Consider the following 12,158-nt stretch of genomic DNA (forward strand, 5'->3'; position numbering starts at 1 on the left):
CTATGGGAGACAAACAGAGAAGGTTGATCTGGTAAACACAGAAAAGCTGAAAGGACAAACAAATAACCCTTTACTGTGGCAACTGCAAGCCTTTCTGCACCAAAACGCAAAATATAAAATAACCGACAAACAAGCCTTTAAAGGATCTAAAGAATTGTCACTACACCACTTAATACATTTAGAACATCTGCCAGCATAAAAAGACTACGAGGAGTGTCTTCTGGATGATAAAATAACATCCACCACATCGGGGGGAGGGATGAAAAGGAACTCTGAATCTCCAGGCATGTAGGTGCAGGCTCTGGAGGTGGCAGTGTAAAACCAGCGACTCCAAAGGGAGATCTGCCCTGAGACGGAGCAGAGGGCACATGGAAAGGTGAAGGAGGTCTGTGTACCTCACCCTACACAGCCAACACAGGGTTATTAAGAGAACTTGAGCCCATTCGGAGCAACTCTTCCTCAGAACCAGAGAAATCAAGAATATTGGTGGGGTGGGGGGGGGTGGGTGGGGGGGGGGGGGGGGGGGAGATATGGGACGCGAAAAACTGCTGGGAGCTACAGATTCATTAAAACATGTCCTGCCTGCACTGGACACTAGAGGGGGCAGAATGAAGGGCTGTGTGTGTTCTATAGAGTGCCAAAAAGATCTATATGAGGCGACCCCCATAACCGGAAAATGCGCAGAACAAATTCCAGCTAAAACTTTCTGCATGCACATTGAGAATTCTGGCCATGTGATTTGCAATCACACAAATCTGAAGATCCTGAGCCCAGGACCAGAGTCGAAGAGCTTCTATGCAGAGGGTACGATCCTACTCTTCTTGCTTGTTGATGTACCACATCGCTGTAGGATTGTCTATCAAGAATTGTACTGACTGCAAGCAAATGGAAGGGAGAAAAGCCTTGCAAGCCAGATGTATCATCTGCATTCCTAACAGACCGATATGAAACAGCTGTTCCTCTGAAGACCAAAGTCATCTGATCTTCAGATCCCTCTTTCGGGCTCCCCATACTAGGGTGGAGTCATCCGTTATAACTGTGGCCACCGGAAGAGAGTGAGATGGCTTCCCTCGAGAAAGACTGCCGAGCGCACCCCACTACTGAAGATCCACTGTAGTGGATCTGGAGATCTTGACAGAAGCCTGAAGATACTGTTGTGTTGAAAACACTGCCTGCGGAGGCACCACTGGAGGGCCCTCATGTGCCAGGGTGCATGGATGACCAACACGATTCAGGAGGTTGACAGACGTAACAGGCGCAAGATGTTCAGGACTGGATCCATTGCTCCATTCTGACACATTGGAATCATAGCCTGAATGTCCAGAATCCTCAGAGGAGGAAAGGCTTAACTCACTGCAGGGTCCAGTATAGCCCATATAAACAGGATGCGCTGAGAGGTCTCTAGGCGAGATTTGGGCTGGTTGTTGGAAAAACGCAGGTTGATCACGGAGTCGTCAACTGCAAGTGATGCAACACCAACTCCAGAGCTAATCGTCCACGTAAAGAAATACGGATATTCCCAATCTTTTGAGATGAGCTGCGACCACTGCCACAAAATTCGTGATTGACTCAAAGTGCAGAAGTAGGACCAAACGCAAGGAGCGCAAATGGATAGTGTTGAGACCCTACCCTAAAGCAGAGATACTTCCTGGGCGACTTTAGAGTAGGAATGTAAAAGTAAACATCCTGCAAGTCGATTAAAAACATCTATTCTTTTTTCGCCAGCCAAGAAGCGCAAGAGCTAGGGTAAGCATCTTTAACTGTTCCAGCTTGAGAAACCAGTTCAAAAACGGAAAGGTATAGGATAGGACGCAAACGACTGTCCTTTTTGGAAATCAGGAAATACCAGGATTACAGCATCCCTGACCCCGTTCCTGCTCTGGGACCAAATCCACTGCCCCTTTTGGAGTAATGACTGGACCTCCTGATAGAGGAACTGAAGATTGTCCGTAGAAAGGAAATTATTTTGAGCAGAAAGGGTCGTAACGGAGGCAGACAGCACAGCGGCGTCTGGGATACCTCAACAGAGGGGATGGGTAAAGGGTATGGGAACATCAACCACCGCTGGAGTCAACCAGGAAACCTGGCCTATCAGCATGAAAGGAGCCTATTGGTAAGGCGCTGGAAAGCCTCCCAGGGGGCCCACAGGTGCATCAAATGGAGTCATCACTCTATTGAAGATGCTAAACATAAAACTCAAAAAGTTGGAAGGGTCCCCACCTGATGCTGGGAAGGCTGGATACATTGGCTTTTGCAGAGCAGCTGGATCCAAGGCCGGCGTCGTATCTGCACACCCAAGTAAAGTCGGCTGGTGCTGAAGAAGACGAGAAGAAAGCCACCGGATATGGCACCAATGTGACATCTAGTCGGCCCGGTTCCAAAGCCAGATGCCAAGACCATGATCTCAGCGACACATCTTTCGAAGAGTGGTGTAGAGAACCAGGACTCCACTTCTTCTTGCGCTACTTCCTCATCGACTTCGATGAATGAGGAAACTAAGACTTTGAACTGGGGCAAGACTTTTGACTAACCCTCTTCTCATGCCTCACTCTGGCCATGAACAACTTAGCCTCTTTCTTTCAGGGCCTTCGCATTAGTCTTTTGACACAAGGAACAGGCGTCCTCATGATCCAACCCGAAACACCAAAGGCAAACATCTTGCTGGTCCGTGTTAAACATCTGACCCTCACATTCCCAACAGCGCTTGAACCCTGATTTTTTAGGTGAAGAGATTTACCAATTTCGGAAAAACATTGAAAAACTCCTTAACAGAGAGCCTATAAAAACCGCTACGCGTTGACGTGGGAAAAAGGAAACAGATACCAGTAGCAACACCACATCTGTGGGGGTGTCTGCCCGGGCACTGGGTTCAAAGGCTGTGGTGTGGTGGTGCTACGGGTATCTACTGTGACTACACTCCCGAGCGGGGAGTGATTCCTTGGAGCACGGCATACACATTTGAGCTTTCATCAACCTATTAGCAGTGCATGATCACACTCCATTTGAAAAAGGGAACAGATGTCAGCACGCCAACACAGCCTTCTTATGGCTTCAGTGATGTCACATGGTGCCACATGCAGACCCATGTGATACTAATGCCCGTCGTGTGAGAGCTATTGTGAAAGCTTCAGTGGAATGCGGACTCGTAGGGTATTCAAAAAGTGGGGAATCTACATGCAGATGTAGCCATCAGAAAAGGCTTCAGCCAAAGGATGAGTCAGGCAATGATATTTTGTGAAAACAAGGAAAGGAGGTAAGTGGCCACCATGCATATCTTCTTCAAATGGGTATCCTTAAAACTGTAGAAGTATTCCTTTGGTGAATTCCTGTTAGCGGTCTCATAGGACTAACTAATGCACAAATCTAGCCATTTCTAAACTGTAACAACTAGACATCTGGAAGCTTCATGTAAACATTGTGCCATTTCCAAGATTTATGAATTCCAGCTGCAAGTTTACTCACTGGAGCAGGTGTTTTTTTCCAAGCAGGGAATCTTGAAGCTAGCACAGTTGCTCACTACTTGGCATGAACCACAATTCTGTACTTTTATTGAGGCAGGTAACAGTACTCCTTAACTGAAATGCCATTCCACATTCAAGGACAGGAAGTTTTTTATCAAAAAGTTGAACATGCGACCCAAGTAAGTGGTGTACTGGCCTGTTTTACAGCAGGAAGTGGTTTTCATCATCGGCATACATTTTAAGGTTCACTTGTTCTAGAGTGTGCATACCGATATCAAATAGTGTGGGTGTGGTCATCTTACTTTAAATAAAGTTAGCTTTACAACACCATAGGCAATCAGCCATTAAATGTGGATTTTTGTGATTTTCATTTTTTCCATAACAATATTTTTTTTCCCTTTCTACGAAGGAGAAAGTCTCCGAATTCCAGATCATTCTGATAAATGTATTTCCTATGTTGTAATACAATTCTGGGATGAGTTGTATACAGATTATGTGGCCTGCCCATGAGATTCTCATATCATTGAGGAGATGTTTTTCAGGAGGGTAAAAGACAGACATGGAGTTCACTGCAGGTCTAAACTGGGCACACATGTAAAGAGACTGGAGAGTGGCTCGATGCAGTTTGAACTTTTATATCAAATGGCAATTACACTCAAAACAATTCCTTGTGTTAGAAACTGCCATAATATTGAGATTGCGCAAGTGAGCTACAGTCCTGTAGGAGCCTCTCATTGTTGACATCCAAGCTTGTACTTTTCCTCCAACATAGCTGTCTGTACTCCCTCCAGCACCAAAATAACCTCCTCTGCTTTGTTCTCTTCGTGAAAAACATCTCAGAATGGAGCAGCCTCAAGAAGAATGGGCTCCGGAGAAAAGCACTGCCTCTAGAGACAGACACTGGCAAAAACATGATAGTATGGTGGAAAGAAAGATACTGTCCTGATACTCACGTTCCAAGCAATAACAAACTGAACAAGGCACTGATTTCATACCAATGTGTCCCATGAAGAATCTCACTGGTAGCAGATATAGTTTCGTTCCGATGCATTAGCTACATAACTCAAGGTCATCTGAGCTGTCATTTAAGCCCTTTCAGCTGAAGCTCTCAGCAAGAATGTCAGTCACTCTAGTTTCGAGCCTTCATGAACAAATAGTAGAGGCTCTTCCTCCACCATCTTCTTTGACAGCCAAAAGAAATTGCAAGACAAGAAATCTGAATCACCAGGCAGAAACATTCTGTTTTTAAGAAATAGGCCATCAGTGGAAACGCCAAACAACTTAGCGATTCTGCTGAGCAGTATGCCTAAGAATAATTTTCAAAAAAGCTCTATGACGCAGCCATCACCAATGTGCTTAAATTTGCTTTTTTTTTTTAATAAAAACAAGGGAGTGGGCTGGGGTGCGAAGCAACATAGAGTAAGGGAGAGTGGGAGAGAAGGACGCAAAGGGAGAGTAGATGTGAGACAATAGGAAAGCACAGACAACAGAGGGTCGGTGTTAGTGGCTGGGGACGGACACAAACAGAGGGTGGCGGGAAGGGGCTGTAAGATGACAATGGAGGGTGAGTAGAAGAGGTGTGGTGCAGTGGCAAGGGTGCCTGACTCTGGACCACAGGGTTCACTGTGCGATCCCCAGCTCTGGCGGCAGGTTAGCCCAGCACCATGTAACTCTGGGCAATAGCTTGCTTAATCTTCCCGACGGCCCCTAGACTAGCACCGGGACACCTCCGTTGGAGGTAGCTGTGCGCTTTACAAATGCTGGCATTTAGAGGTGCTGGGGCATCAAGCTGGCTACGGAGGGGGCCAGGAGCGGCTGTGACAGTAAGCGGACAATGGGGTGTGAGGGGCTGAGGCAGCAAGCTGACAATGGAGTGTGGTACTGAGGATCACACGGACAAACAAGGGTGTAGGTAAGTGGATGGCGAAGTGCAGACAACTGCAGGTGGGAGGGCATGGGTAAACACAGATAACTTATGGCAGGTGGAAAGGGCTGGGGCAGCAAGCCAACAATGAAGAGCCGGATGCACGCCTTAAGAATCTTTTAGTTATCTTGATGACTATGAAAGCTTATGAAAATCCTCACTATATGTTTCCCTTATTTGAACCATCATTGTATTGTAAAACTCTCACTGGCCACCAACAGGAGCAGCAGAGTGGTGTTTCCTCCATTTGCCTTGAAAGCACTGCTCATTAAGGCCTATGAGACTGCACTGTGTCTTCACTGGCAATCCTATAATACTGTGGCTTAAGACAATAAAGGCCTTGAGCCACTTATGAGATGGTCCACTGAGCCCCAGGACTCAATGGAGATTGTTAGTGAGCAACTTATCTGAAAAGGGTCGACTCTCGCACTTATCTTCTAATGTGCAAACATTATCACGGAAGTAACAGACATCGGTGCTCAGGTACACAGAATGCTTTTGAGAGAGTTCAATAGATCAGGAAGGAGGCGGACGGCCTATGTGTGTCTTCAAACTGTGCTACTGGCATGTTGTAAGCTATAACGGGGAATGGATTCCTTTGAAAAAATAAAACTGTACTAAAGCTCTTACAGGACAATTTCCTGATGTTAATGTCAAACGTGTTGAGAATCAATGGTCACTTAGAAAAATATAAAAGGGTTATGACGCTGCCAGCGCTGGACGTGTCAAAGTGTTTTTTCTGCTTTTTAGGAGGTGCAGGGACAACTTAGGCAGGTGAAGTAACAAATAAATTCAAGCGCTACTGTGGGAGCGAATGTGAGAAGTTGGCCTGGTATATGATTTCCACTATTCTAGTGGGCGCCCTGTATCAGTCCAAACAACTCTTATGGTGATGGTTGTAAAGTCAACCTTATAGACCAGCTATCCTAGTGATAGCATGGACAAAGCAGTCTTAGGCTAAAACTTCAGAGCATGTGAAGCCAGCTGTTTTACCAATAATAATCCCTTGAATATCAAATTAAAGGACACCACACAAGGTATATATCAAATATACATGTATTTATTACCAACACAACCCCTCTGCACTCTTTATGAGGTCAGAGTTCGAGATACGTTACAAGTTACTCATTAAGCATACTATAAATTGCACAAATACAATTCTGCCCTAGGGGACTCACGAACCATATACTAAGTGGTATAAGAACCACTTCAGGAAACGTGAATAGGCCTAGGGCATCGCTGGGGCTACACTGGACAAACAGAGTTTAGGAAGTAGGAGTCCCACAGGATGCGTGTGCAGTGTCTAAACACACATGCGAGTTACCATAGAGTTAGAGTGGGAACGTAAAAGTTACAAAGTAGTAGATTTCGGGCACTTCCGGATGGACTACGGGAAAACCCTGTTAAACTAGGACACTTGGATAGTTAATACTCAGGGGAGCACCTTAGGACTCGAGTTACCTCACCCAGGGAAGCCGGGTGCATAGGTGTTGTTTCGTGTTGGGTTTTCGTCGCTGAATCCTATGGAGAGCTGCAAGAAAGTGCTGCAGGCGACCAGGAGGAAAGTGTCCGGGTGGATACAAGGGTGGATCGGAGTCAAGAAGAACCTGAAAGCAGAGGGGACAGAGTCTGGGTCACTAGCCAGTGACCAGGAAGGAACCAGGCGATGTCAAGATGCAATCAGGTGAAGAGGTGAAGCTTGTCTCTGCAGCCACGTGGACCAGGAGGCGTCGACGACGAACATGCACTGGATACGAGCTGTCCCACGAAGGATCTAGGTGACTGCGGTGTCGGTATCCGGATTGGACCCAACAAGCCTTGGTAACCGCAACCCACGCAGGAAGTGAGGATGGGCTTCTGTTCAGACCAGCAAGGTCTGGGGCGCTTCTCCTTCACAAGGAAGCTGAAGCAAGACTGGAGCAACCAGGCAAGCGTTGTTGATTCAAAGGTTCGTCTTCCTAGGGCTACTAGCCAACGGGCTAGCAACCGGGAAGATGCGTCGAGCTGAAATGCAGGAGCAGGTCTCATGCGGCACTCCTGGAGGGTTTAGGGCGGAGCTTCGGTGCAAATGCTGCTCAGGTCTGGGGCTTCTCAAACCCCAATGCACAACTTCGAGGGTACCTCAGAGGCTGCACAGGTAGCAAAAAGCAAGTAGTCCAGGATGTCCCGTTCCACGTCTCTCGTGTCTGCCACGGGTATCAGCTTTGCTGTGGATCGGAGTCGGAGAAGTCTGGAAGTCCAGTTCCTGAGTCGCTGAGTCTTTGGGTTCCGGCGGGAGCGTCGACAAAGCAAACCGGCAAGTTACTGGTGGTGCCTGTTTGCATAGGTTGGTCACTCCTTGACCACAAGGGAGATGTCTTCAGTCTTCCAGTAGATATGGAACGTCGAAGGTCCAAGAGTTTTGTTTCAGGAATTCTTTCCAGGATAATCTAATGTCTCTAGACACAGCTCCTATCTTTATATTAAACTAAGGGGCTGGATTACCTGCTAGGTCTCTCCTATGGTTGTAACCTGAGAAGGGGGTGGTTACACCACTTTCTCTTTGTCCAGTTTCGTGCCAGAGCTGGGGCTGGAGTGCCCCACAAACTGGTTTGAACCGGGCTATGCATGGAGCACCTTGTCTGCCCCAGGCAGTGTCTAGAAAAGCATCTTTTCATTGAACCCACCCTGTCCCAATCCACTACAGGCTGTCTGGGGAGGTGCTAGCACCACCGGTACCCGCCATCTTCCTTTGACCAGTAAAGCGAGCAGTGCAGCGGTCGAAACATTACAGCTTAGCCAATCAGCAGAATACCGTGAGCATTGTGAGCTCATCAACACAATAGAACAAACTCTATGGGCTACACGCTCTAGCAGAGAGTATGCTGGACAACAATGCAGAGAGCAGGTTTCGTGTTCGGATGTGGGGCTCAGTGCAGCGAAGGTTCATCAGATATTTTACAACCTCCCATTAACGTCGGCAGCAGCCTCCGAAGCCTTTAACATTTGTTTTTTCAGGGAGGGTCGGTTCAGGCAGTGCAGGGCTCTAAGTTCACCCCTTCCGATGATGGCCAGGTGGTGTGGGACTGAAAGCCCCGCCCCCTGTTCAGACTTGGCCACTTCAAGCCCCATCACTTCTCACGTAGTATTTTAAAGATGGCGGGTCTGCCTCGGGTCCGAGTTGGGAAAGCGGCTTATAATAGTAAGCAGCTGTGAAGCGTCTATCAGCGGGTACCATTACCCCTTTTGAACTACAAAACAAACTTTCAAAATCACCACATAATTGCACATCCCAGAAACCCTCATTATGAAGTGCAGGGAATACGAATACATCCGCCCACTGTTCAGACTTGGCCACTTCAAGCCCAATCACTTCTCACGTAGTATTTTAAAGATGGCGGGTCTGCCTCGGGTCCGTGTTGGGAAAGCGGCTTAGAATGATAAGCAGCTGTGAAGCGCCTGTCAGCGGGTACCCTTACCTCTTTTGAACTACAAAACAAACTTTCAAAAAAACCACGTAATTGCACATGTTCCACCTTTTGACCCCTTCCACGCGGGGCTAATTCCACTGCGGTGCGGTCCGGGAGGGGTGCACGCGTGGCACCGCAGTGCTCGTGACGAGCCAAGCCCGTCATGCTGCAAAGTGAAGCTGTGCTCATGACGAGCTGAGCTCGTCACGACTCCGGCCACTCCCATTGAACGCCCGCACAGGAGGGGAATTAGCCCCACGTGGGCGTTCCACAGCAGTTATGACTAGCTCAGCTCGTCAAGAGCACACCTCCACTGTGCCTCATGACGAGCTGAGTTCGTCATAAGCGCCGAAGGGGTTTATATATAGCACCCTGCCTTAGGGTTAGACAGGTCTGCCTAAGGAATTAATATGTATATTAAAAAGGGAGGACTAGGCTTTTGTGGTGGCACAACTAGTGCTGCAGTCTATAAGAGAGACTTCAACTTATGGACCCTAGGTACTCCTGGTACTTACAAATAAGTTGAGCTATGCCAAATGGGTGCAAGCCAATCAAACATACTATTTTAAGGTTCAGAGAACATGCATGGAGTCCTAATTAGCAGGGCTAGGAGCATTTCAGAGTCATTGTAGTCAAACAGGAGGCAAAAGGTGGCGGTGAAACCTGCAAAAAGCACGTTTTCTCTCACTCTCCTTTCCCAATACGGAGCCCCTATGTAACTTGGGCCTGGTCATACCCGAGCTTCTTCAGAACTAAGGGCAGGAGAGAAGAGTGGCTGAAAGATGCACAGAAGTCCTTTGCTACACTCTAAGAATAAGACTCAGCGAGGAAGGCTTCTTTAAACTCCAGTGTGAATAAGTTTTGTCACTGTGCATTAACAGTGGCATAAAAATATAGCCAGTATACTCACCATTGCTGTAACATGCCCTGTGCCACCTCGCAATGCTCCTGTTATTTGTGAGCTTAGCCATGGCTTTAAAAATATCTAGGCAGGTGACTCATAATGAGGAAAATGCTTGTATGCTCAAGTATCCTCTTGGCACAGGACCCCATCCAATCAAAAAGAAGCTGTGCTGCAGGCCAGGGGCAAACACAAGAAAAGGAAGAAATGGCACAAATAAGAGGCTAGAAAGGAGAGTGACAAAAAAAAAAGGAAACAAATGATAAACAATGGACTGGGTCTAAGCACAACGCAAGTGTCGGCATTGTCAACAAGATGTTTTTCAAAAACAAACCACTGGAAACTATCTGTAGGTGAAACCTAATAAAATATCTTCTCAATTGTTACCCACGTGTCAGAGCAATCTACTAAAGCTGCTTATAAGATCTACTAAATATATACTTGCATGTAGAGCAGTTTTAATAAATATATTTTTTATGATTAATTGTACTGCCACTTACATCAGCATTGAATTCTCTGAACTCCCGAAGTAAATTTGGTAATCTGTAGCTCCAGAACAGCACTGGTTGCCGGCAGTGTCTATAGAGATGAGAATTATCTTCCAACAAATCTTGGGAAAGGATATTGTAAGACATTACTGAAAAATCAAACTTTCCAGTATCCGCTGGCTGTTCTTGGTGCAGGTATTTACTTCCAAGATTATTTGTGCTATCTTTGTAATGGTGGCAGAAGTCTTCCCAATGCCGCTGTACAATCCCTGCAGTAAAATAATAAAACATACAAAATTAGATAATACATTGTCATGGAAGGCAAACCAAACAGACTACGATTTTCCATAGATTGGCATAACTGAATGTTAAATACCCCTAGAAAGGAATGACCAAAGATGGCAGATAAATAACGTGTGCACAGCTGCATTTATATTACCTTTATTTCTACCCACACCGAACAACAAGCACAGTGTTCATGGAATGTAAGAGGAGCATGCAGGGTTTTATCTCTGATCTTTTGTCAGCATTGATGGCAACCATCTATCGCAAAAATCGCTGGGGACGCAGGCAGGATCTAGAAAGAGAGACTAGAGTGTTGGTCTTTCTGTATGTATGTATGTAGGCATACTTATATAGCGCAGCTGTCACCCAAAGGGCATCCTGGGCATCCTGGCGCTACAGCCCTAATCACCACGTCGTGTGCAGTGGATGGCAAATATGTGGTGACTTGGGGGCCAATAAGCTGGATAGTATGTGCCACCGTTGCTGCCTGCGGAAAGGTCTGTACTGCCTAAGTTCAGTGCAGCCTGATGCACAGCAGCTTCTGAGAACTGAGTGAGTGCAGGTTCTGGGAAGCTGTTTGGTCAGTCTGCACACTAACTCCAAAATCCACAAGTCAGTACTTTCTACCTGAATCCTGAAATAAAAGTAATTCCTGCACATAAGTTTCATATCCTATACTCAAGCCATTTCCAATTCATACGCAAGATTGTATATGTTTGTTCAAGCAGAGCATATTCGCCAGTATAAAAATATGCTACATGGATACACCATACCAATAATCATGCATGAAATATTTGTTGCATCACACAGCAAAAACAGTACCAGAAAAAGTATCAAGGAATATTATAATAAATAGAAAAATTCATATATTACAAAAATTGCTTGCTAAAATGAGCGCAAAAGAAGAATCATCTGTGGATATTTAATAAGAAGGATGCATGACTTGCCAGAACATCGATTTTTCCCACTTGTTATTCATCGCTCTTTTTTCATGGTATAGAGGACTTATGTCAGGAGTTAAAACTGACATACAGATATGATTTGGCCACTCTGAAAGGTTTGGGGACACTGGACACACGTACCATACACTGTTTAAGTTAGTAGGAAATCGAACAAGTGCAATATAGCAATATGGCGCAGGGAAGACAGACATAGTGAATGAGAACATTTTTAATAACGTATTCCATAACATTTTCATACTTCATACTGATCACCTATTAAAAACAAATTGTGGCATACAGGATTTAATATTCTAAACTTTTGGTCCTTGACTTTGTCATTTTTAAGTTTAATTTCGGTTAGTAATTCTCTTTCGGACTTGCACTCTTTTCTCTGTGCTGAAAGGCATGATGACATAGGTTTCCACTATCATTTGAAAATATGCCTTTGAACTGAGTGGGACACTCACTCACGTATTCGAACAACATGAGTATACTGGTATTTTTATGGTGATTGTTACATATTGTATTTTATTCACTTATTTGTTTTCCTCACTTCTATTCTAGATGAAGTTTTGTGGATATACTCAGCTGGACAGATTCACAAGTTGGTAAAAAGTGTTTACTTTTGTATAGTTAATGGAATACAATACAGGCTTAATGAGATGTTGGTGTGGTACCCTGGTGACATCACAAGAGTGCAAAGATGAGA

At 45.7% G+C, this 12,158-nt stretch overlaps 1 protein-coding gene across 5 annotated transcripts in view; it reads right to left on the reverse strand.

The window, feature by feature from the left end:
- ANGEL2 (angel homolog 2) overlaps positions 1-12,158 on the reverse strand; it is a 387,853-nt gene that overhangs the window by 235,644 nt on the left and 140,051 nt on the right. For all 5 annotated transcript variants that reach the window (XM_086927870.1, XM_086927871.1, XM_086927872.1 and 2 more), the window contains one exon: positions 10,236-10,492. In XM_086927870.1, the coding sequence (XP_086783996.1) occupies positions 10,236-10,492 (257 nt within the window). The remainder of the gene's footprint in view (positions 1-10,235; positions 10,493-12,158) is intronic.

Source organism: Lissotriton vulgaris, chromosome 6, assembly GCF_964263255.1.
Source record: "Lissotriton vulgaris chromosome 6, aLisVul1.2, whole genome shotgun sequence".
Lineage (NCBI taxonomy): Eukaryota > Metazoa > Chordata > Amphibia > Caudata > Salamandridae > Lissotriton > Lissotriton vulgaris.